The 27,079-nt window shown below is 37.5% G+C and overlaps 1 protein-coding gene across 1 annotated transcript in view; it reads left to right on the top strand.

Moving 5' to 3' along the window:
• The window catches only part of SLC9C1 (solute carrier family 9 member C1), an 87,058-nt gene extending 61,326 nt beyond the window's left edge, over nt 1-25,732 (top strand). The window contains exons 18-28 of the mRNA XM_039250338.1: nt 1,494-1,643; nt 3,817-3,868; nt 5,074-5,222; nt 10,909-11,034; nt 12,165-12,263; nt 12,777-12,950; nt 18,832-18,963; nt 19,360-19,545; nt 21,402-21,528; nt 22,412-22,458; nt 24,919-25,732. Coding sequence (XP_039106269.1) covers nt 1,494-1,643; nt 3,817-3,868; nt 5,074-5,222; nt 10,909-11,034; nt 12,165-12,263; nt 12,777-12,950; nt 18,832-18,963; nt 19,360-19,545; nt 21,402-21,528; nt 22,412-22,458; nt 24,919-24,996 — 1,320 coding nt within the window. The 3' untranslated portion in view covers nt 24,997-25,732. The remainder of the gene's footprint in view (nt 1-1,493; nt 1,644-3,816; nt 3,869-5,073; nt 5,223-10,908; nt 11,035-12,164; nt 12,264-12,776; nt 12,951-18,831; nt 18,964-19,359; nt 19,546-21,401; nt 21,529-22,411; nt 22,459-24,918) is intronic.
• Nucleotides 25,733-27,079: the final 1,347 nt, after the last annotated feature.

Below are 27,079 nucleotides of genomic sequence, written 5' to 3'. Positions count from 1 at the left end.
GCAAATAGCACAAATTCATACACATCAAGAAACCAAAAATCACACGTTTTGTGTTATATAAATTCATAGAAACATAAAAGCACAGCATCAAAATGACCTTTGATTGTCTAATACACTTTTCTATAATAAGTATGATATTTTTTCTATACAATTATTTCCATGACATGAAACTCACTCATCACAAAGCATAAGAAGTGTATATATGGATACAGATATACTCTCCCTCTCTCTCACTGCCTTTCTCTCTCTTCATACACAAACAAGATACATACATATCAAGCACTGTGAGATACAAAGCTAAGTAAGACATAGTTCATCTAGAAATAAAACTAGTAGGTTAGAATTTTTCAATTTAGAGTTTTCTTACATATGCTTAAAAAAATAATTTTGCTACCAAGAGAAATAAATCAACTAGGTCTAAAAGTTTACGACTTGTAGCTTTTCCCGTTGTAGTATTAAATGTGACTCTAAAGTAACACTAATGCTTCCACAGACCTAAGGAAGGCGAGTAAAGTGTATTCAGCGACTACTTAATTCTTTCTTATTGGAGGCTATGCAGAGTCTACCAAGTATCTTAAATGAAAATAACTGGTAAACAACCTAAGAAAAGTTTGTATACATATCCAGGAAACTCTGAACCTTTATCTTATGTCAGATGGCAGTGCTTGGAACACGAAGACAAATTAGCTATAATCTCTACCCCTGGAGAGCTCATTGTAGAAGGGAAATGATATGTCATCTAGATGTTCCAATGGTATATTGTAGGATAAGTGGAAAACAGAGTATGTATAGAATGCTGATGAGATTTGTTTTTAAAAAAGACTTCCTTTATTAGGGGATACTTGTGATACTTGAACTGAATCCCAAAGAATGAGCATAAACTAGCTCTTCGAGGATTAGTGGCAGGTGGTTGGAGGGCAGACTGTGGAGTTTATGGAGTATAGACAGGAAAACATAAATAGCCGACTCTACTGAAGTAAGGGGATTGCTCAGTGGTAAGAGGTAATCTGGAAACGTAAACCCTCATCAAAGAAACAATGAGAAGTTAATGGTGGGGTCACACAAGAAGCGTAATGGTGGTGGGTTCTAACCACTGAATAAACCTTCTAGTAAGAAGGTCAGTACGAGATCTTGCAGGTAAAAGTAGCAGTCTTTTACAGACAATTTTTGACTTAAGCCCAGAAGATTAATTGCATTGTTTTCCAAAACTGTAAACCAGTTGAAAATAACATCCAGTTCTCTCTAAGGGGCACAAGTAAAGAGTAAAGTCATCACTTCACATAAGCGCCCAACGTTATTAGTTATAAGGAAATAGCCATAGTCCTGAAGTTATGAAGTTATCATGAATAAAATAACTAAGAACCTAGACAGGTTACTATAGTTACCATTGAAAGATTGTTATTTCTTATTATTGTCTACTTTAGGTAGACTAATCAACATATAATTAACTAAATGTATACAATTTATAGTAAATAGTAGCTCTCTTTTTTCAGCTCGTAACCCCCAAGTTGCTGCAAATAATAGATAGAAAGATGAGTCATCAGCTGTCCTTTAAATATGCTATACTAAAAGGATATGTCCAAGGTGAGGCAGACATAATGACTATAATCGATCAAATTTCAAGTTCTAAGCAAGTTAAACAGGTGAGAAAAGCTTTAAATACTAAGGAAAGGATGTGTTCCTTCAGTCCTTCAATTGCCCCCACCCATTATGTTCTCTGTCTATATATGTAGATGCGGTCCTTGATGCCTGACTTCGTAAGTAATTTCTGTAAAAACTTTAACTAGTCTACATTTGTATTCCTCAAATGCCTCCTTACTGAAAAGTCTGTGGCACAGTAGCAAGTTAGGAGGCTTTTGCAATCCACCTTTTGGATCTTGTGGAAGCTCTTGTGAAACGTGGGTGCAGTGGGCAGCTCCTCCTGATGGAGTTGCAGGAGCTTTCCGCTCCAGATGTGCTCGACGGGAAATAATGGAGGATGAGACGTGATGGCAGGTGTCGGGCAGCCAGTGCCTCCTCATTGCTCCCAAAAGTTCCCTTTCTGTCTCCATGCCTGATTTTCCCACAGTAAATAGTAATAGAAGCAAAGGATGGGGATCTGGAAACTGGGAAAAGTAGTAATAGTTCATCTAGAAGGAAACTTTGTCTAATTCTTTCATTACAGTTAAGGAAAAAAAAAAGCCAAGAGAGGTTGAATGATTATGCTCAAAGTTACATGGCTAGTAAACAGCAAAGAGAATTCTAGGGCCTAAGTTCTAAAGTTTCTTTTTTTCTTTTTCTTTTTTCATTTTTTTCCTTCTTTTTTCTTCTTTTTCTTTAGTGAGCTCTACACTCAATGTGTGCCTCAGACTTGCAACTCTAGGATCAACAGTTGCATGCACTACAGACTGAACCAGCAGACACCCCTTAGATCTTGTTTTTGACTTGTTTGACTGAGGCAGATTAACACTACGTTCTCACAAGTCTGTCAACTGTGTGAGACATTTATCTTTCAAGACAATTTGGAACATCTAAATTCTGTGTAACGTCAGAGCACCTGGGTGACTCAGTGGGTTAAGTGTCTGACTTCGGCTCAGGTCATGATCTCACGGTTTGTGGGTTTCTAGCCCTGCATCCAGCTCTGTCCTGATAGCTCAGAGCCTGGAGCCTGCTTAAGATTCTGTGTCTCCCTCTCTCTCTCTCTCTGCCTCTCCTCAACTCATGCTCTGTCTCTCTGTCTCTCTCTCTCACACACAAAAACAAATAAATATTTTTTTTAAAAATTTTTAATTCTGTGTAATGTCCCCAAATCTCTGTAGTGGAGAAAATTGAACATAAGATATGTAGTTGAACACAAAAGTATATTTTCTTTCTTTCTTTACCACCTGGAACTTTAATACTGTTTTCCTGAGGGCACTTGGTGGCTCAGTTGGTTGAACGTCTAACTCTTGGTTTTGGCTCGGGTCATGATCTCGTGGTTCATGGGTTTGAGCCCCATGTCAGGTGCTGAGCTGACAGTGCAGAGCTTGCTTGGGATTCTCTCTCTCTGACCCTTCCCCACTCACACTGTCTTTGTCTCTCTCAAAATAAATAAATAAACATAAATAAATAAAACTGTTTTCCTGAATTTTGTTACCTTTTCTAATCTGGAAAAAGGATATTTAGCCCTAGAATTTGAGAATATGCAGTAGGAAATGTAAAAGGACCTGAATCTCTAAGATATTGTCTGGTTTTAGTCCCTATTTCTGCTCTTACACAGCTTGGCCAAACCTTTTACCTCACTTAAGATTGAAAGTCTCCCCTGTATCCCCAATTTGGAGGCTTTAATAACGTTGAAGAGAAAAGTATCTATTATGCTTGTGTTTTTCAAAATCAATTGCACCCTAAAGCAAGTTACTTTTAGGAAAAAAAATCTGACTTGTCTTCAGTCTTCTCAAAATCAACTTGTGATGCCACTTTTTATTCTCTCCACCACTCTTCCTGGAGCAAATTAAGGTTATTGCACAAAATTCATTTCTAATCCCTAAGAAGCTCCCCATTATATTTTTCTTTAAAGTTATTAGTTGGGTTAAAAATCCATCAGTTGCGGGGTACCTGGGTGGCTCAGTTGGTTAAGCGTCTGACTTCAGTTTAGATCATGATCTCACAGTTTGTGAGTTTGAGCCTCACATCAGGCTCTGTGCTGACAGCTCAGATCCTGGAGCCTGCTTCAGATTCGGTCTCTCTCTCTCTCTTAAAAATAAACAAGCATTTAAAAAAAATCCAACAGCTGCAAATGGGAAGACATTTTATAACAGCTTGTTTTCCAATGGGGATAATGCTTCTTTTGTTTCGTAGATGTTATTAAGAAGGATAATGAAGAACACAGTACATGCTCTGAAAGAGCTAGGTAGGTAACCCTCATTCTAAAGATTAAGAACAAGCATCTCTTACAATCATTACTTCCGAAAGGCAATCGTTTTGATAACAAAACCCATCTTTTAGGAAACCTATTCATTACTAGTAATAAAGTGGGCGAGTTCAGCAATCAACATGATCATATCTTTGGCTGCAGGGGTTTAGTGTAATATTACCTCCCCATACTTGTTCTTCCTGCCCTGTGCCTCATTCAAGACTGTTCAATTTCTCTTCACCTTATAAATTCTATTTTCTTCCAAGCCAAAAGTACACATACCTTCCTGTGAAGTACAAGGAAAAAAGTTCTTTTTTTCTCTCCACTTGCCATTGAACTGCCATCTGAGGATTTAGCTTTATAAGTCGAAATCAGAACAGAGCTTCCCAGATCTCTGATATCTGCTGGGAGTCTTCTATGCCTAAACATGACAACGGCTTTTCCCCTGAGTCACGTCACATCATGCTCCTAGTACAGGGCCAATACTGGAAGTGGGACAGACACACTCCTAGAGTATAGTGTTCATGTGTGAGGAGAAGAAGGGGGTTTGGAACCAGATGGTGGGCAGTCAAAGGGCACAGCTAGCCTAAGAAGGGAACCGGACTTGAGAGATCTTGCATGGCAGATACTCGTCAAGCCAGACAAGAAGGCATCATCAAGGAAAAGTCCAAATATAGAGTCTAAGTGAATGAAAGTCTGTGGGCATTCAAGAATCCAGATAAGACAGGCAGCAGAGCACAGACGGGTGAGTCATCTAGACGTGCAGGCACGCTGGGTGGACAGTGACTCAGGACGGACGAGAGGACTTAATCAGAAGCCATATCTAAGTGCACAGTTTGTAGTCAAAAATCCTAATTCAAACAGAATGGAAAAGCGGGACGTAAACCCCAGACCTAGAGTCCAGAAGAGCCTCTCAGTGTTCCAAGCAGGTGGATGAATATAATTGCTAATTCTCCGACTGGGGTTGTCTGTCCTTCCTCACGGGCAGGTATAAGTACAAGCTGACAAGAAGATGGTAAATGGAACTATGCAGCTACTGGTGAATTATGATTGTTTACAGAGGACTCATCAGGGAGAGATACATTTGTCTGTGTTGAGGGCTGTACTTCATGGATTTAGAGCAAAAACATTGCGCTTATTGTCCAAATGAAATATGTAAAGAACGTTCTTATTTTTTCTGAAAATATTGTGTTATTTTTCAGGCTACTTAGAGTATGATCACCCGGAAATTGCTATTACTATGAAAACAAAGGAGGAGATCAATGTCATGCTCAATTTGGCTAGAGAAATTGTTAAGGTTTTTAGGTCAAAAGGGATTATTCATAAAATTGAAGGTTCTGAAATTAATAAGGTAAGGTAGCATATTTTTAAAAATATATACTTATTTGATATATAGTCATTCATGATCTCCAAACCTACTTTTGATTTTCCATTCTGAGATATGAATATCTACGTTAAAATAATTATCTAAAGAAAAATACCTACCATAAAGCATTCCCTTCCCAAGGTCCAGTGGTCAAATTTTATTTCCCTTTCTTGCCACAGTAAGGGACCATCTCTGTCTATGCTTTGCTCCCAAATCAAGGGTATGATAAAACAACTCCTCACTAGGCTAGAGTGGGTATCAATATTTTCCTGAGAATTATCTGTGCCACTGAAACAGCTTTTCCCATAGAATCCCTGATTTATAAAAAAACTCTATTATAGACATCCTTCCCTAAATTTCCTTTCTCTGAGTTATTTATTGGTACCATGACATATAAAAAATAGAGGGTCCCAATTAATCCTGTAAGTAGAAAATTTATTCCCCAAATTGGGAATAGTATAAGAAAACGAATAGTGCTATGGTTCCACAGTAGGAGTGTACTTAATACCAGAACTATACACTTAAAATAGTTAAGATAGTAAATTTTATATTTTATGTATTTTATCACAAAATTTAAATATGAGGAAAAACCAGTGAGGCAGTGTTTACCTTACTAGATAGTAACACATGCTCTAAATCCATAATAAATAATGTGGAATTAGAATAGGATTAGAAAAAAATATATCAATGGAAGAGACTTAAACCCAGCAACAGACCCTAATGCATATGGTGACCTAGTATATATTAAGTTAACATTGCAAACTAGGAAAAGCAATAGATTATTCAGTAAGTCCTGAGACATTCAAATTCCCATGGAGAAAGTAATATTAGATCTATACTTCCCATCAGATAAAGAATATTTTCCAGATGTAATGATGACTTAAGCATAAAAGATTATTTAAATGTTATAATCAAATATAGAGAATATCTTTATATTCTTGATGTAAGAAAAGCTTTATTAAACTAGTCACAAAACCCAGAGACCATTAATCAAAAGATGAGTAGATAATATTGCATACAACCTGAAATTTCACATATTGAAATATTACAAACAAGTTAAGAAGCAAGGCACAGTTTGGGAGATACTTGCAACAAAATTACACACAAAGTAGTGAGAGCAATAATGCCTAAAAAATCCCCACAAATCAATGATAAGGAATCCTATAGAAAGTGAGAAAAGGATATGAAACAGGCATTTCACAGATGCAAAAAGAAAAGTTGTCAATGAGTTTGAAAGTATATTTGACATCTCTGATAACTAAGGAAATAGAAACTGAATTATTTTTTTTCATAGTAGCATTTTATTTATTTATTTATTTTTTACAAATAGTTTATTGTCAAATTAGTTTCCACATAACACTCAGTGCTCATCCCCACAAGTGCCCTCCTCCATGCCCATCCCCCCTCCCCCCCACATCCATCAGTCCTCAGTTTTTGTCAGCATTCAAGAGTCTCTCATGGTTTGCCTCTCTCCCTTTCCCCCACCATTTCCGCCCTTCTTCTCCCCCTTGTTCCTCCGTCAAGTTCCTCCTAATCCTCCTATACGTGCAAACATATGATATTTGTCCTTCTCTGCCTGACTTATTTCGCTCAGCATAACACCCTCAAGGTCCATCCATGTTGCTACACATGGCCAGATTTCATTGTTTCTCATTGTCATGTAGTATTCCATGGTATAGATAAACCACATCTTCTTGATCCATTCATCTGTTGATGGACACTTAGGCTCTTTCCATGTTTTAGCTATTGTGGAGAGTGCTGCTATGAACATTGGGGTACACGTGCTCCTATGCCTCAGCATTTCTGTATCCCTTGGGTAAATTCCTAGCAGTGCTATTGCTGGGTCCTAGGGGAGTTCTATTGTTAGTTTCCTGAGGAACCTCCACACTGTTTTCCAGAGGGGCTGTACCAGTTTACATTCCCACCAACAGTGTAGGAGGGTGCCCGTTTCTCCACATCCTCGCCAGCATCTCGTGTTCTCTGATTTGCTCATTTTAGCCACTCTGACTGGTGTGAGGTGGTATCTCAGTGTGGTTTTGATTTATATTTCCCTGATGAGTAGGGATGCCGAGCATGGTTTCATATGTTTGTTGGCCATCTGGAACAGAATTGAGAACTCAGAAGTGGACCCAAAAGTATACAGCCAGCTGATATTTGACAAAGCAGGAAAGAATATCCAATGGAAACTGAATTATTTTTATTTTATTTTGTAATGTTTTTTTAAATTTATTTCTGAGAGAGAGACAGTGTGAGCAGGGGAGGGTCAGAGAGAGAGGGAGATACAGTATCTGAAGCAGGCTCCAGGCTCTTAGCTAGCTGTCAGCACAAGAGCCCGCCGCGGGGCTCAAACCCACGAACCGTGAGATCATGACCTGAGCTGAAGTCGGATGCTTAGCCAACGGAGCCACCCAGGCGCCCCTAGAAACTGAATTATTAATAGATACCACATTTTGCCCATTAAATAAGCAATAATGGGGGGGTAGGGTCAGTTTTCAATGCTAATGAGGTTATAAGAAAATAAGTTTAAATGGAGCAGAATGATGGGACACCTGGGTGGCTCAGTCAGCTGAGCGTCCAACTTCAGTTGGGGTCGTGATATGGCTTCTGAGTTCCAGCTCCGCCAGGCTCTGGGCTGACAGCTCAGAGCCTGGAGCCTGCTTCAGATTTTGTGCCTACTGCTCCTCCCCCACTCATGCTTTTTCTCTCTCTCTGTCTCTGTCTCTGTCTCTCTCTCTCTCTCACACACACACATACACACAAAGATGTTTTAAAAAAATTAGAAAATTTTAAGTAGGGCATAATGAAATAGAAATGAATGCACCAATTCTGGAGGGCAATGTAGCAAGTAAAAACTTTAAAAATATAGACCCTTTAAACCAAAAATTATACATGTAAAAATAGTCAGATATTTTAAAAGTAAACAAAGATATATGTTAGAAACAACCTACATGTTCATCAAATTGGGAATGATTATATAAATTGTGACATATCCATGCAAATAAATGTTATATATAAATTAATAAGAATAAGAAAAATCCATGTGTACTGACATGAAAAAAATGTACCACAATACACTGTTAGTAGGAAAAAGTAATTTGTAAAACAGTATATATAATATGATCAACTTAGATTTTTTTAAGGTTTGTTAGTTAGTTAGTTGTCTCCACACCCAACATGGAGCTCAAACCCATGACCCTGATATCAAGAGTTGTATATTCTTCCAACTGACCCAGCCAGGTACCCCCAAAATAGATTTTGTTTTAACTTCTGGATATACAGATATGTATGTACTATTTTGGAAAAAAATCTAGAAAAAAATATAAGAAACTCTTAACATGGGTTGCACCTGGAGGAGAGAGTGGTAAGGAAAAGAGAGGATAGAGGGAGACTTAGCTATTTTATGTATATTCTTCATAACTCTTGACACTTTTACTTGGAAGTGTTCTCTTATGTCACTTCTACAATAAGTAAACTAATTTTTAAAGAAGATCTGCAGAGTGGCACTTGGGTGATGTAGTTGGTTGAATGTCTGATTCTTGATTTCAGCTCAGGTCATGATCCCAGGATCATGGGATTGAGTTCTGTATTGGGCTCTATGCTGAGTGTGGAGCCTGCTTGGGATTCTCTTTCTCCTTCTGTCCTTCTTCCCACTCGTGGTCTCTCTCTCTTTCTCTCTCTCTCTCTCTCCCCCGCCGCCCCCGTTTCTCTCTTCCTAAAATAAAAAAATTTAAAAAGTAAAATTAAAGCGGTGCCTGGGTAGCTCAGCCAGTTAAGCGTCCCACTTCGGCTCAGGTCATGATCTCACAATTTGTGGGTTTGAGCCCCACATCGGGTTCTGTGCTGACAGCTAGCTCAGAACCTCGAGCCTGTTTTGGATTCTGTGTCTCCCTCTCTCTCTGACCCTCCCCTGCTCATGCTGTCTCTTCTTTCTCTCTCAGAAATAAATAAAATATTTTAAAATAAATTAAAAAAAGACTGGATTCACCTGGGTGGCTCAGTTGGTTACATGTCATACTCTTGATTTCGGCTCAGGGCATGATCTCCTGAGTTCAAGACGCACATCAGGTGCACTCTCTCTCTCTCTCTGCCTCTCTCTCTCTCTCTCTTTCAAATTTTTATTTAAATTCTAGTTAGTTAACTATCATGTAATATTGGTTTCAGGAGTAGAATTTAGTAATTCCTCACTTACATATAACACCCCGTGCTCAACACAAGTGCCTTCCTTAACACCCATCACCCATTTAGCCCATCACCCCGCACACCTCCCTCCATCAACCCTCAGTTTGTTCTCTATGGTGAAGGGTCTCTAGAATGCCTTACATAACAATCCTAGGTTAAAATTAACATTTTTTTCCTATATGGGTAATCAACTGACACAACCTCATTTATAGAAATGACTATCATACCCTTTTATACTTCAGTAGAGTATTTCATGAATTAAATAACTGTGTATGTGTTGATGGGTTTCTGGACTCTTGCGTCATTGTTTTATGTCTCTATCATTGAATCGTTCTCGATGTATATCACACCATCTTACACTGAAACTTAATAATAAATCTTCATATCTGATTTTGTGTATTTTCTAGCTTTTGCTTTTTCTTCAAGATTATCTTGACTAGTTTTGGCATTTTGTATTTTCAAATAAACATTAGAATAAACTTGTCAATTTCCATTAAATAGCCTAATGAACTTCCCAGTGGGATTCCAAGAAGCCCGTATGTCAATTTAGAGATATGTGACATCTTAGTAATGTTGACAATCTATTAACATATCTCTCCACTTTAGTTTTAACTTTCTCAATAGTTCTTGTGTTTTTCTGTTCTTCAACCTATTTCACTCATGAACCTGAACTCTTATCTCAGATCACACACAGAAAAAATCAATTTCGGATGGATTGTACCTGACTGTAAGAGGTAAAACAGTAAGCTTCTAGAAGTAACATAAGATAATTTTTATGACATTGGCATAGGCAAAGATTTCTTAAACAGGATAGAAAACTGGATTTAAAGAACATAAAAAATTATGTTCTCTTTATTAGGAAAATAAGAGAATTAAAAGACAACCCACAAAAAGATAGGGGATATTTTCAAAACAAATATATCCAAGAAAGGGCTCATGTCTAGAATACCTGATTGCTTTTAACTGACAAAACCAACTGTAGGCAATCATGTGGAACAACTGGAACATCAGAGTGAGAGTGCAAAGTAATGTGATCACTTTGAAAAATTGATAGGCAGAATCTTCTAGATTTGAACAGACATATATGGCACAGCAATTGGATTACAGAACCATATATCCACAGAAATGTGCACTTATGTACAACAAGTGAATACAACAGCATTACAAAGCCCAAAACTGGAGCACCCCAAATGTTGGTGCTGGTTACCCAGATCTTTTCATATTGTAAGTGTTCTTTTGTGGACATTTGTAATTTGTGCACTTTTTGTTTGTCTGCTAGAGTTCTGTAAAAAAGTTTAGTTTTAAGTGTTTAATCTATGACTTCAGAATAATGATACCAGAAAAATGCTATCAGTGGGGAGAGGTTGAAGGGTTCTGTAGAAGAACAAAAATCTCAGAAGAGAAAGAAAAGGAAATAGTACAAAGCCATGTTTTTTAAACATTTTTTGAACATGATTTCGCTCATCCTTTTTCTTAAATTTTATGGTTTTAGTTAATAATGGCCAAAAAAAGAGAGACACTTGATTTTCAACCTGTTATCAAGCCCCTTACTGTTGAAGAAGCACTCTACAATATTCCATGGCTAGATAAAGAAAAAGATCATATAAGCTTCATTCGGGTAATATTTTTATTTCCTGGTAATACCATTTTTAATGTACCAACACATGATTTTTTTTTTTAAAAAAAAAGAGACTATGATACTCTCCAGCTTAAAACTCTTTAAATGTCCTTTATTGCCTGTAGGATAAAATCCCAAAAGTCCCTTTAAATGACATGCAAAGTCTATCCACAATCTATCTCTTGCCTCCCTTTCCATTTTCATCTTCCATTGGCCATTCATCATATACCTCATACCGAACCTTGCATGGCACACCAACCCTTTTTACACAATTTTCTAATTCCATTCCTCTGGGGGCGCTATTTACTTTTCTTGAAATGCCCTTTGTTTTTACCCCCCCCCCCCCGCCAAATCTTTTTCTCTGGAAAAATCCTTACGAAATACTCAGAAAAATAAGCTTTGGAGGCAAATATCCCACCAATAGAAGACCATCCTGTGATCTTTTCTGAGTTTGGAGGACCAAAGGTGTCAGCATTGTATCCATTATATACTCTCATTACAGCATTAAGTACATTGCATTATAATTACCTTTACAGCTCTCTTCTGTACTATACTCTTTAGCTCATCCATATTTTTTATACCCAGCCCCTAGCACTCTGCATATTACATAGAAGGTGCTTAAAGAGTATTTCTTGAATAAACAAATAAATAGGTCTAACTTGTTCTAATAACATTCTTTTTCTGTATCTACTTGGTGCCAAAGGGCCAATTATATTTTTCCACATGCTTAAAATATTTTGAATGAATGAATTTTTTATTCATCAGCGTTTAGAGCATAACTATGTATGAGACATGCATATGACATTAGCCTGCATCTGTTCTGATTATTGTCCATCCAATTGAAATATTTTTATCTTTCCCTTACATTCTTATTCTTACATTAGATTATTTCTTTTCTAATCCATGTACAAATACCCCATCTAAAGTTATATAGATCTCTGAATATCCACCTTCCTCTCTTTGATATTCATAATTCCTTTTTTCTCATAAATGTATTATTAACACAACACGTCAGGTCTTATTGAGTGATATTTTAAAATGCAAAAACTTTTATTAAAATATAAACTTCAACATCACCAACCACTGCTAAAATAGTACTTATATCTTATATATTTGGTGATATTTTTAAGGAAAGAGCCAGAGTTGTAACATATGATTGTGGAAATGATATATTTGAAGAAGGTGATGAGCCCAAAGGAATTTATATAATACTATCAGGTATGGTGAAGGTAAGTCAGAATTATTCATAAATGCTCTTGTGAACATTAGTTAAAAACTCTATAAAATTGAGGATTCATAGTTTTCCATGTTAAGAACTGCATTGTTCTCTCTTTAGGACAACAGCTACCATCCAATTTTCTTATTCAAACATAATGGTTAACATTATTTATCACCTTTTAGGTGATACTTTCCCGTAGATAATAAGAAACCATCCAAAGGATCATCTTTATGATGAATTATTATAATATCAGTTGTTTTCATCTTATGTTTATTAGATACCCTAAAGCAGGTATAGTTTGGCTGAGTAGAAGAAATCAGAAAGATCCCAATATCTAAGAATTCTTTTCTTTCTAAGTTATTGCTAATTTAATAAATTTGCTTTAAAATGTACTAGTAATAAGTTTCCTCAAAACAATATGTACATATTAAAATTGTTAAAACCAAAGGGAAAAAGTCAAAATTTAAACAGTTTGGGTAATTAACTGGCATATGTTTTTTTCTCTTTATTTGTTCCTGAACAGCTTCAAAGATCAAAGCCTGGCTTGGTAATTGACCAAATGCTCTGGGAGTCAGAGGAGACCGACTGTCAGATAACTTACACAGACTTTGTGATCAGTGGGGAAATAATAGGAGAGCTAAACTGTTTAACTAATAAACCCATGATATGTTCTGCTACCTGCAAAACCGTAGTGGAGGTCAGAAAACATCACATTATGTCTTACTGTTATATCTTATTCAGTATTTAGTATCAAATTTAAGGTTATTTCTGTATTTAGCATATGTTTACTCTCTGGTGATAATTTAAACAAGTAAGAATAGTAAGGGAACAAAACTTGTTACTAAATTATGTTTACCCAGTATAATGCCCTGGCAAAATGGCTTACAAATATTGACCCCCATACTGAAAAAAGATTTAACTGGAAAAACTGATTAAATGAGGTCTCTCATGGGGAAATTAGAGGAGATATTTTAACTATCAATACCATAATTTGGGGGATAAGTAAGGAAAAAGATAACTAATAGCTATTAATAAAGAAGTTGAACAAAGTGGATGGGAGTTTCCCTAGACACAATGAGTACAAATTCTCTTAGCAAAATAGGGGCTCTCACTGGCTTAAGTTGAACTCTAAAAGAACAATGACTGCAAGCAGCTGAACCCCACAATATATAAAAATCAATAAATTCATAATGATACCAAAATTTATTTAAGTTTCAATAAGGTTGTTAGAATATTAACTTATTACTCTAAAAATTGATTATTATTTAAAAAAATAGAAAGAATTAAACATTTGTCCTTCCTTTTCTCTATGAAAATTTTCAAGATACCAAAAAAAAAAAAAGGAAGTAATATTCTTCTATACAGAATTCCAGCTAGCAAATATAGAAGCAGAGACTTAGAATTTCTATCTTCATTTTGCCATCTGAAATGAAATAATGGATCTGGGCAATAGCCATCAATTGCTGCTGAAACTACTAAGTGAAATGTTAATGAGAAAGATTATAATGAAAGGACCAGGCTGGCACCACCTAAAGACAATTGTAGCATCACTAGAAGTTGAACAACTGGGCATCACGTACCTCATGATATCATGCGGCAGAAGTACTGGCACAACCCATGAAGTCTTCTTGAATGAAGAAAAACTAAAAGCCTATATATATATATATATATATATACACAATATATATCATACATATATACATATATAATAATATAATACATATATATTTGATTTTTGGTTTTTGTTTTTTTGAGAGAGAGTGCACCTGTGGGAGTCAGGGAGAGCTAGAGAGAGGGAGAGAGAAAATCCCAAACAGGCTCCATGATGTCAGTGCAGAGCCTGACACAGGGCTCAAACTCACAAACCACAATATCATGATTGAACCAAAACCAAGAGATGCATGTTAATGAACTGAGTCATCAAGGCACCCCCTTTCTTTAATTAAAAAAAAAATTTGTGTGCTCGCTTCAGCAGCACAAATACTAAAAGAGTTTTTGAGAAGAGTGAAACCATATAGATCTAACCGGTTTACAGAAAATTCAGGAAGGAGAGAAACAAGTTAATTGACATCAGACCCTTCTAATAACTAGCTAAATCCAAAATGGGGGAGGTCCACAGATTGAATGATCTGGTTTTTTTTCTCCCTCAAGGGATCAATGACATATAAAGGGGGAGGGGAGAAAGAAGAGGGTAAGGGAAATCTTTATGTGTCTATTATTCAGTGATGCATATTAGAATATTTACAAATAAAATTATATGATACCTGAGATTTTCATCTCTCCACAGAAGGGGTTCCTTACCCTCTGTGCCTATGCCATTTTATCTCCCCATTTCACATACACGTACCCCAATCCCACCATGCTGTCTCTCTCCACCTGTGGAGATCTGCCACTCTACAGATTGATTTTCTGGGTGTTCCAAGTGATCTGACCTCAATTCAGATGTGCTTGAGGGACAAGAAAATTCCTGGTCCCCCTCCTTTTTGGCCATTTTAACCCCTCCCCCTAGCCTGATCTGATGAAAGAAATTAAGATGTTCCATGTTCTTGGCTTGGAGTAACAAATACTGTTACAGTGTCTGTACAACCCAAAGTAATCTATAGGTTCAATGCAATTCCTATCAAAATATCAACAGTATTTTTTCACAGAACTAGAACAAACATTCCTAAAATTTGAATAAAACCACAAAAGAATCCAAATAGTAAAAGCAATCTTGAAAAACAGAGCTGTAGGTATCATAATTCCAGATTTCACATTATAATACAAAGTTGTAGTAATCGAAACAGTATGATACCGGCACAAAAAGAAACACATAGATCAATGGAATAGAATAGAAAATCCAGAAATAAGCCCACAATTATATGGTCAATTAATCTTTGACAAAGGAGACAAGAAAAAGAAATGGGGGGGGGGGGAACCAGTATCTTCAATAAATGGTGCTAGGAAAATAGGACAGCTACAGGCAAAAAAGTGAAAGTAGGCCACTTTTTTACATTATACACAAAAATAAACTCAACATGGATTTAGGACCTAAATGTGAGACCTGAAACTATAAAAATCCTAGAATAGAGGTACCTGGCTGGCTCAGTCAGTAGATCATGTGACTCTTGATCTCAGGGTCATAAGTTTAAGCCCCATGTTGGGCATAGAGATGACCTAATAAATGAATGAATGAATGAATGAATGAATAATAAAATTTTAGAAAAGAGAACAGGTAGTAATTTCTCTAACATTGGCTGTAATATCTTTCTAATTATGTCTCCTGACACAAGGGAAACAAAAACAAAAATAAACTAGTGGACTACATGAAAATAAAAAGTTTCTGTGCAGTGAAAGAAACAACTAACAAAATTAAAAGTTATAACCAGGTGTCTGAGTGTCTCAGTTGGTTAAGCATCTAAATTCAGCACATGTAATGATCTCATAGTTCATAAGTTCAAGTCCTGCTTAGGGTGAGCTCGAACTCCACTTCGGGTGCAATGAGCCCTACTTCGGGTGAGTCCCACTATCTATCTCATTCTCTCTCTATCTCTCTTTGCCCCTAATGGGATTCTCTCTCCCTCTCCCTCCCTCACCTTTTCTGACCTCCACTCACTTGCACCCTCTCTCTCTCAAAAAACAAAAGAGAACACTAAAAGTTAACCTACTTTTGGAGAATGGGAGAAGATATTTACAAATGACATATTTGATAGTTCCCAAAATATATAAAGAACTTATAAACTCAACACCAAAAAATAAATAATAATCCAATTTTAAAACAGGCAAAACACACAAAAAGACATTTTTTTCAAAGAAGACATACAGATGGCTAACAGACACATCACTTATTATCAGAAATGCAGACCAAAACTACAATGAGAGATCTCCTCACACCTGTCAGAACGGCTAAAATCAAAACCTCAAGAAACAAGAAATGTTCACAAAAATGTGGGGAAAAAGGACCCCTTGTGCACTATTGGTGGAAATGCAAATTAGTGGAGCCACTGTAGAAGACAGTATGGAGTTTCCTTAAAAAAATTAAGAATACAACTACCTTGAGATACAGTAATTGCACGAGGTATTTACACAAAGAATTTGAAAACACTAATTTGAAGGAATATATGCACCCCTCACAAGAGCCAAATCATGGAAGCAGCCCAAGAGTCCATCAATAGATGAATGGATAAACAAGAATATTATACAATGGAATGTTATTCAGCCATAAAAAAGAATGAAATCTTGCCATTTGCAACAACATGGGTAGATCTAGAGGGTATATTGCTAAATGAAATAAGTCAGTCAGAGAAAGGCAAATAGCATATGATTTCATTGGAATTTAAGAAAACCAAACAAACAAACGAAGGGGGAAAAAAAGAGAGACAAACTGAAAAACAGACTCTTAACTTTAGAGAATAAACAGGTAGTTATCAGAGGAGAGGTAGATGGGGGGATGTGTGAAATAGGTGAAGAGAATTTAGAGTACACTTATCTTTTTAAAAAAATTTAAATGTTTATTTTTGAAAGCGAGACAGAGAGACAGAGTGTGAGTGGGGCAGGGGCAGAGAGAGAGGGAGACAGAATCTGAAGTAGGCTCGAGGCTCTGAGCTAGCTGTCAGCACAGAGCCTGATGCGGGGATCGAACCCACAAACCGTGGATCATGACCTGAGCCAAAGTCAGATGCCTAACTGACTGAGCTACCCAGGTGCCCCTAAAAATTTTTTAATGTTTATTTATTTTTGAAAGAGAGAGACAGAGACAGACACAGAGAGTAAGCACAGGAGGGGCAGAGATAAAAGGAGACACAGAATCCGAAGCAGGCTCCAGGCTCCGAGCTGTCAGCACAGAACCTGATGCAGGGCTTGAACTCATGAACCATGAGATCATGACCTGAGCTGAAGTCAGATGCTTAACTGACTGAGCCACCCATTGATGCCCCAGGAGTACACTTATCTTGATGAGCATGGACTAATATATGGAATTGTTGAGTCACTATATTGTATACCTGAAATTAATATAACACTATATATGAAATACACTGGAATTAAAAGTTTAAAAAGAATAATGTTAGATGACCTACATTGTCTGACTTAAAGCCTGATTATAAATCCTTATAATCAAAACCACGTGGTATTAGCTTAAGATTAAGACAATATAGATCCATGAAATAAGGAAGAGAATCCAGAAATAGATTCATATATGCACAGTCACTAGATCTTTAACAATAATATCATTTTCAACAAATGATCCTGAAAATCCCAAATATCCATATGGAAGCTATGAGTCTTGACCCCATACACTACACACAAAAATTGATCTGGAATGATCATAGACCTAAACAAAAATTATAGTTATAAAAATTCTAAAGGGAAACAAAGATCTTAATGTAGGCAAAGTTTTCTTAGCCAGGATACAAAAAGCACTAACCATAAAAGGAAATACTGATAAATTTAATGTCACTAGATTAAAATCTTCTTCCTTTTAAAAAGACACCTTAAAGAATATGGAAAAAGCAAGCCACAGACTGTGGGGAGTTTTTCACAACACCTTTATCTGAAAAATTAATTTACAATGGAACCTATAAAAAATTCTTACAACTCAAAAATAAGGCAAGTCACCAAATTAAAAATTGGGCAAAATGGGGTGCCTGGGTGGCTCAGTTGGCTAAGTGTCCTCCAACTTTTAGTTTTGGCTCAGGTCACGATCTTGAGTTTGAGCCCCGCATCAGCCTGCACAGGCAGTATGAAACCTCCTTTGGATTCTCTCTCTCTGCCCTTCCCCTGCCCACACTGTCTCTGTCTCTCTCAAAATAAAGAAAATAAACTTACATTTTAAAAATAAAAGTTAGGCAAAGGATTTGAACAAACATTTCACAAAAGAACATACAAAGGGCCAATAAGCACAGAAAGAAGATGCTTGATATAATTTAGCTCTCAGAGAAATTCAGATTAAAAATCACGATGAGGTATCACTACATACTGACTCCTTTGACTACAAATAAAAATAATGAGTACCACGTCTTGGTAAGGATGGAGAGCAACTAAAATTCCCATCCATGGCTGATGAGATTGTAAAATGTCTCAACCCTTTCTTTTCTTATAAAGTTAAACACACAATTACCATATTACCCAGCAACGCCGCTCATACATACTTAACCATGAGAAATAAAAACCATCAAGCACAGTGTCTTATATATTCATAGCAGCTTATTCCTGATAGTCACTATTCTGATCATTGTTAGCATTGGCATTTTACTTTTAGTTAAAAAGTTTACTTCTTTAAAATAATGTATATTTAGAAATATTCATATCTTTAGTTAAAGTTTAAATAATTTTTGATACGTTGTTTTCTACTTTTTCAGAATTTATAAGAATAATAAAGAATGTCTCATTGGAACATGAGGCCTTTTAATATTTAATTTATGACACGATCACACCAATATTTACAATTATACACATTTTATCAGATAAACAGGCAACAACATGAATCTTACATCATTTAAATTCTTCATTTTAATGTTAAACGTAAATGAGAAAATCTTACATCCTTAAACTATAGTTGTACAGAATGAAATATTAAATTTGTATCCTCCTTTTTTCAGACATGTTTTATTTCCAAAAATCACTTATATGAAGCTTTTGAGCAATGTTGTCCTCACATTGAATATAAAATGTGGCTAAAACTTGGCCTTTCTATTACTGCCAAAAAAATCAGGGAACATTTATCTTATGAGGTAAGAAGTGTTTACTTAAACTCACCCTTCTCTCTGAATGGAGTTGTATTAAAGTACTGTTACTAATGGGGTGCCTGGGTGGCTTAGTCGGTTAAGCGTCCGACTTTCGCTTAGGTCATGATCTCGCGGTTCGTGGGTTCGAGCCCCGCGTCGGGCTCTGTGCTGACTGCCAGCTCAGAGCCTTGAGCCTGTTTCAGAGTCTGTGACTCCCTCTCTCTCTGACCCTCCCCTGCTCACGCTGTCTCTCTCTCTCTCCTAGAAATAAAAAAAAAAAAAACATTAAAAAAATAAATAAAATCTCTTTAAAAAAAATAAAGTACTGTTACTAATGAACTACTTAGGAATTTACATAAAGCCTTATAAACAGTAGATTATGAAACTGTGTTTTCCTTGTAGGACTGGAACTACAAGATGCAATTAAAACTCTGTAACGTTTGCATCAGAGACATACCAAAGAACACCAAGACTGATATCTATGATGAAACTGTAATCTATGTCATCCTCGTACATGGTGCCCTAGAAGATTGTCAGTTACGGAAAGCTTATAAGGCACCTTCCGTAATTCCTATAACATGCTATCAGGTAAAGAAATGTTGATTTGTGTCTTCAGGTCAATATGCCATATGTCCAACAATGCGTTCACATTAGAAAAATTGTCACTTTTCCACCTTCCCATCCTCTCCCTTTCCCCTACCACTCCAGAAACACACATACACACCCCACACACATAAGTTCACTGATTGCTTTGGCACTGAATAGCCCAAACACATAGATATTCCTGTTTGATGTCAATGAGGCTGGCCAACCTGTACATTTTGGCCATAGTTAGATTGTGGTGCTGTTGCAAATAGCAAAAGAGGGCCTGTTCATTTATGCAACGCAGAAGGACCACTTTCTCTGGACTGCATCAACGGTACTCTAGAAAGGTTCTGCCAGGCCCACGCTGAACTGAGTTTCAGTGGTATTTCTTCAGCTACTTTTCAAGTGAATATAGAAGTGAAACATTCCTCATATTTAAGCTGTGTGTGTGTGTGTGTGTGTGTGTGTTTGTGTGTATGTGTGTTGGGTAACGTAAGAGAGGCATACGTCAGGAGGAATCGGGACATACAAAATATAGCTACAGAAAGTAAATTGAAAGAGGCACCTAGAGTCAATTAAATTAGACATCTGTGTTTAAGCAATTAATATATCACAGAAACAATGCTGGATGCTAAAGTGATCAAGAGAAGTGAGATTTGCAACTTGCCCTTAAAAAAAATCTCTCAACCAAGTGAAAAGAAAAATATATAAATATATTAATAAAACATGTGCAGCTTTGATAGAAAGAACAGGGTAGATTTGAGACACAAGAGAAACATGAGGTGGGGATAAGAGGAATCCCAAGGTGAGAAAGGGTCACAAGAAAAATTTTCTATCACCAATGTGATACCCATATGAGAGGAAGTAAGACATTACTCTTAACTATGTTGCTCTCTACCTCTATTCTTGAATATTTCATAACAGAACTTGAGTTGGGTGCCCGTTGGGAATTTGGATGGCCAACCAAGAGATTCTCAAGGCAGCCTAAAATCTACCCAACTCTGTATACTCTCCTAGACAGAAAGCCCTGCTTATGGTAGATTTGGGTACCAATGTGATTCAAAGCATACCAAAAACAACTACAGGCCGAAGGATTTCTTGAAATCCACATTTAAAAAAAAAACAAAAAAAATCCTTAATGTTTATTTATTTTTGAAGGAGAGAGAGCGTGAGTGGGGAAAGTCAGAGAGAGAGGGAGACACAGAATCTGAAGCAGGCTCCAGGCTCCAAGCTGTCAGCACAGAACCTGACACAAGGCTTGAACTCAAGAGCTATGAGATCATGACGAGCCCAATTTGGATGCTTAACCAACTAAGCCACACAGGTGCCCTGAAATCCACTGTTTTTTAACTTTCTTTTTGCCACATAGAAAATCTCTCTGGGTGATATTTTAAAGGATCATTAATGATTAACTCTTAATTGGTTTTTCTCATTTGTAAGAGAAATGAGCAAAACTTTTAAAAAATCAATGAAAGTAGGGATGCCTAGGTGGCTCAGTTGGTTAAGTGTCCGACTTCAGCTCAGGTCATGATCTCACAGTCCATGGGTCAGGCTCTGTGCTGACAGCTCAGAGCCTAGAGCCTGCTTCAGAATCCTTGTCTCCTCCCTCTCTCTCTGCCTCTCCCCCAATCACGCTCTGTCTCTCAAAGATAAATAAATACTTTTTAAAAAGTAATTATATGGAATATTGACTTTCAAAAAGCCAACATATCCAGGTAGTTTAAGATATCTCTCTAATATAGACATGTTTACTTTTCAGCCCCTATATTTAGAGAGGTTCTGAGATGGGAGCTTACCAGAGAAACATTTAATTGTATGATATATACTCATCTACTAACTTATATTCTGTCAAACTTCAGGTGCAAGGCACTGATGATTTCACAAAGGTAATGATTGTTCAAACTTTGGTTGATGTGACAAAGTTCAGATGGAACACTAGAAAGTATGTACCTTCACGTAAAGCATCTCTTCCGACAGCACCATCATGTGAGTTCGATTTCATTGAGTAACTGAGAACTTACTTTCCATTTATGTAAGTGTATGTATGTGTTGGAAACTGTGGTATGCATTCTACATAGAGCATTGAGAAATCTTTTTAATTGCCATATTTGATATCCAATGGGCGAATTCAGACTGAGAATATCCATGTTACGGTAGAAATTATTCTATATTTCATCTATAAGAATAAACATGTATAGTTATCAAAATAATATGGGGAAAAAAGACTAATGAGGGAATTTTAGCTCTTCCCTCAAATTAAAATATTTTACAGAGTAGTAATAATGAAAATCGTGTACAGTATGACTGTTCCAATCACCACTGGGCCTGGCATTCATTCTCAAATACACATTACCATAAATGTGTTTGAAATGATGGAACTATAGGTAATTTTTTCTCTCTTTCCAAACTCCCTGCATATTTGTTACATAATCTTCTTTTAAAATTTATTTATTTATTTATTTATTTATTTATTTATTTATCTATTTATTTATTTATTTTGAGAGAGAGAGAGAGAGCATGAGCAAGCAGGGGAAGGGCAGGGAGAGAGGGAGATTGAGAATCTCAATCTGTGCTGACAGCACAGAGCAGAGGTGGGGCTTGAGCTCATGAACCATGAGATCATGACCTGAGCTAAAATCAAGAGTGGGACAACTGACCCACACAGGCACCCCTACATAATCTTTATAATAAAAGACTTTTAAGCCTTTTTTTTTTTTTAAGTGACCCTCTTCCCACCAATTGAGTTTACCACCAATTTCAAATCACAGGCCCTGAGAGTGAATGATGACACCTGGTCTAATGTGATAGTTGGATTAATTGAAAGCACTTTGTTTCAGTGCTTGAACTAACACGGTCTTTTTTCCACCAGCTACAAACAGGCTATATACAGATCTTCAGTTTAGAGCAAATAGTGAGGTAAGTTAAAATTGTATTTTTAAAAGTTTTATTTTGGGGAAAAAGAAAGTCTGGAATTTAAACTCTTAATCGGAAGGAGTTTACCTGGTAATCATTTTATAGATTTCAATAATATGAGCACTGTCTCTTAGACCAGTACAGTGGAAACTGGTTTTATATTTTTAGGTAAATATTAAATAAATGACAAAGAAAAAGAAAGTTCAGAAGATACCAGAATGTTCCTTTTGAATCACATTAGCCACCACGTACTACTGGGGTGGTGAGGGTTGCCATGTACAAGAGCTCTTCCCACTTTTCCACCTTGGGCTGAAACTTTGACTGGTCTGAAGCCTTCATTGCTCCCTCAGCTTCGCATCCAGGATCTCCCAACCTGAAGACGCTTTGCCTTCACAATGCCTGTCACAAAGCAGGAGCTCAGCGATAAATGCACTAATCTAATCTATCCCAGGCTAACCTAAGTTATTCAGAAAATCCCATAAATATTAATTTTATACTCCGCTATGAACTTGGATAGGTGACTTGGCGATCTTGGGATCTTCAAACACCTGGGCCAACTTTACAACAAGATCCCAAGTTCTGAAACACTATAGGGTCCTGGAAATGAAACTGGGGCACAGAGAAATAGAATGGAAGTACCTCATTACATCTACACCAGATTGCGTACTGACTGAGTCCTGGGGAGCGCCAGATGGGGTAGAGAATTTATTTTTAAATACGGTTTGTGCCAAGCTGGTTGTATTACTCCAGGAGATGCGGATTATAAAACCAAGGCCTGAGAGGGATGTCTGCTACAAATAGACAAGCCAGAAAATTGTGTATTTGGTTGTTAGAAATATGTTTTACATCAAGTCCGTCTTCTTTATTAGCGCTGTACACAGAACTCTGAGAATGCCCGCTCCTTCTCCCCCGAAACTTTCCTCAATCGTGTTGAGTGAAACGCGATTACAGGTTTTGTGGGGGAGGCGGAAGGTGTTCTCTTGTGTCTCTCTGATCTTCAAGAGGCCAACACGTTTTCTTTAGTACTCATTGCCCTTCTCCTGCATAAAAGCAGGAAGTTCACTAACTCCCTAAATATTTTGCCATCTTTCTGGGGAAGCTTTCCTCAGACCTTTCCTGGCTGTGGCTCAGTGCCTGGAAGGGCAGAGTCAATAGCACAGGAGCTAAGAGTATGGGCTCTGGCGTGAGACCCCTAGTTTGCTTCCTGGCTTCCGTTACTTATTAGCTGTGTGACCTCGGACAGATTTCCTAACCTGTTTAAGCATCTGTACAATAGGAATGATAACCATGTGTGTCTCGTGTAGTGATGCCATGCTGATCCAACAAACAGAAAGTAGGCTGCATAGGGGCGCCTGGGTGGCTTAGTCGGTTAAGCGTCCGACTTTCGCTCGGGTCATGATCTCGCGGTTCGTGGGTTCGAGCCCCGCGTCGGGCTCTGTGCTGACTGCCAGCTCAGAGCCTGGAGCCTGTTTCAGTCTGTGACTCCCTCTCTCTCTGACCCTCCCTTGCTCACGCTGTCTCTCTCTCTCTCTCTCCTAGAAATGAATAAAACATTTAAAAAAAAAAAAGAAAAGAAAAGAAAGTAGGCTGCATAGTGTTTGGCACATAACAAGCAATCTGTGCCCAGAACTTCTGTCATTCTCTGCTACCCCCTTCTCAACATGGAAAACAACTTCTCCAAACTTCTTGTGTTCTCCAGATAGTAAATTTCTAAAAACTATGGAGGCAGGCATCTCCTCTAATTCTCTCAAACACGGTTGCTGCTGAAGACTAGGAAATAACAAAAGGAAATGACAATTTAAAAAATGGAAGAAGAGGCGAACACTTAAGCTAAAATATTAGACGGCGCCTGGGGGCCACTGGTTAGCCTTTCCTTCTCCTTAGCCTGGGCAAGGGTGCCACACGTGGAGGAATCTGCTTACTAGCAGATATTGAAGAGCGAGTGAGGAGCCAGAGAAGCTAATGCTCTCCCTGGAGAGAGTCCCCCAAAGTGCTTTTTCATAATTAAAGAAAAAAAAAAAAACTGATTGCATGAGGCTGTTAATATAAAGTAGTGTGGAAGTGAGAGACAGTTGGTTAAGTGGTAGAAGCATCTGTGAGTGAGTCTTAGGAGACAATTGTCAACTTGTGTTATTTATTAAGTGCCTTTTCTCCCTGAGGTTAGATCCTAGTTATGGGTGTTTCTGGGCCCGCTCTTGTCCTGCCCCCCCAGCTCCTCCCCCCACCACACCCCAGAACTGGGGCTATCCCTTTACTTCATAAAAAGGCCCATCCCCCAAATCCAGCAGCTCCTTACAAAGTGTTTTGGTGTCCAGGATGGAGCACACAGCACTGCCAATACCAGAAGTTCTCCTTCTCAGCCTCCTGCTCTGTAACCCGGATTTGACATGTGCCCTGCTTTATAAACCTGACACTTACTAATAGTCTCAGAATTTGACTCCTGTCTCCTTTCTCAATTTCTAGATTCAAGAGTCTACAGGGTTACTTGATAATTTCAAGGAGGACATGGACATCTATGAGGTCACCTATCATGGAAAATGAATATCTGGTAAGCTGCCTCAGTTTCCTCAGTTTGACCCGATCAGGCCTGTCTCTGGAGATACAGGCTGAAGCCAGACGTTCACGGGCTCCTTTGTGACAGTGTAAATTACCCACTTTCCACTAGCCATTATCACAATATGATCACTTTCCAATAGCCCATTCCTTCTTCTCATGACACTATTTCTAAATTCTAACTTGGAAAATTAACTTTAAAATAAGATTCCTTGATCTAGATTTCTGAAAACTTTATAGACTCATGGTCTCCTCTCTACATTCTGCTACTTAATTGCACAAGCAACGCCGAGTGCCCCCCATCCAGGAGGTCATCTCTCAGGCTGCCATGCCTGATGGAAGATATAAACAGGTATTTCGTGATGACTTTAATTTTCAAGAGTTTCTATTCCAGCAAAAGAAGCAAAACTGATTAGCAGGCAGTTAAATAACAATACAAGATACACTGTGGAGAGTGCCAACTGAAACTGAAAGGAATCCAGAGAGAAACAACTGCTGTTTAACATAAACACAGCCTTTGTGGAGAAGGGAAGAGGATGTTTAGAAAAGATACACAAGAGAGCAAGACAGTGGGGACCAATGAGTAACCTAGTCTGGCTCTTGGCTATCCAAAATGTAGCACCAATGAAGGCATCTGTGTATGTGTGTGTGTGTGTGTGTGTGTGCGTGCGCGCGCCCGCACGCGGGCTTTATATGATTCTAATCTACATAAAGATAATAAATAATAAAGCATATTGCTGGATTAAAAAATGACCTTCATATAAATCTTTGTATCTCCATTTAAAAATGCTAACTCTCACATGTTACATCCTGTGACAGACCATATTTAAAAATAGATTAGGGACCCGTGGGTGGCTCCGTCTGACTCTTGATTTCGACTCAGGTCATGACCTCAGAGTTGTGGGATCACACTCCATGTCTGGCTCTGAGCTGAGAGTAGAGCCTGTCTGGGATTCTTTCTCTCCGGCTCTCTCTGCCCCTCCCTCCCCCCCACCTCATGGTTTGTTCTCTCACTCTTAAAATAAATGTGTGGTTTATATATAATGGAATACTACTTGGCAATGAGAAAGAATGAAACCATGCCATTTACAGCAATCTGGATAGAACTGGAAGGTATTATGCTGAGTGAAATAAGTCAGGCAAAGAAGGACGGATATTATATATTTTCACTTATATGTAGATCTTGAGAAACTTAACGTGGGGAAAGGAAAGGGGAAAAATGGTTCAAACAGAAAGGAAGGCAAGCCACAAGAGACTCTTAAATACAGAGAACAAACTAAGGGTGTACTGGGGGTGTGGGAGAGAGGGAAAATGGGTGAAAGGGCACTTGTTGGAGTGAGCACTGGGGGTTGTATGTAAGCCAATTTGACAATAAATTATATTCATAAAAACAAACAAAAAAGAGATAAAGGATGTCAGTAAATGTACAGAGAAGAATAAACAGAACTAGGGGTGCCTGGGTGGCTCAGTTGGTTAAGCATCTGACTTCAGCTCAGGTCAGATCTCACAGTTCGTGGGTTCGAACCCCACATTGGGCTCTGTGCTGACAGCTCAGTCTGGACCCTGTTTCGAATTCTGTGTCTCCCTCTCTCTCTGACCCTCCCCCACTCATGCATTGTCTCTCTCTGTCTCAAAAATAAACTATAAACATTTTTAAAAAAAGAATAAACAGGACTATATAAATCTCAAAAAATTAAAGAATAAATACATATACTCTAATTTTGTTATTCTTGTCATTGAATGTAAAGGCTAATATTTTTATATTAAAAGTTGATCTGGGTCATACCTAGCCTTTTAAAATCTGTATGTGAATTACCTAATGTGTACTTCAAAAAATTTTAAATAAAAAAATAAAAATAGATTTAAAGTGTAACAAGAAACTATGAAAAACTATTTGTAAGAATTACGTGTAATATGGTCAATATCTTTACCTGGGAATAATGTATGCAAAATGATGAGGAAAAAACACCATGACTCCAATAGGCAAATTTAAGAACAGCCAATTCAGGAAAAAGACAATACCAAGAATAGAGAGAAAATAAGTACAAAATAAAACAACAATGAAGTATTA

This window comes from Hyaena hyaena, unplaced genomic scaffold (genome assembly GCF_003009895.1).
Source record: "Hyaena hyaena isolate Hyena2069 unplaced genomic scaffold, ASM300989v1 scaffold_366, whole genome shotgun sequence".
NCBI classification, from domain to species: Eukaryota; Metazoa; Chordata; class Mammalia; order Carnivora; family Hyaenidae; genus Hyaena; species Hyaena hyaena.
The sequence above is the reverse complement of the archived record's forward strand: the minus strand, read 5'-3'. Positions and strand labels throughout refer to the sequence as shown.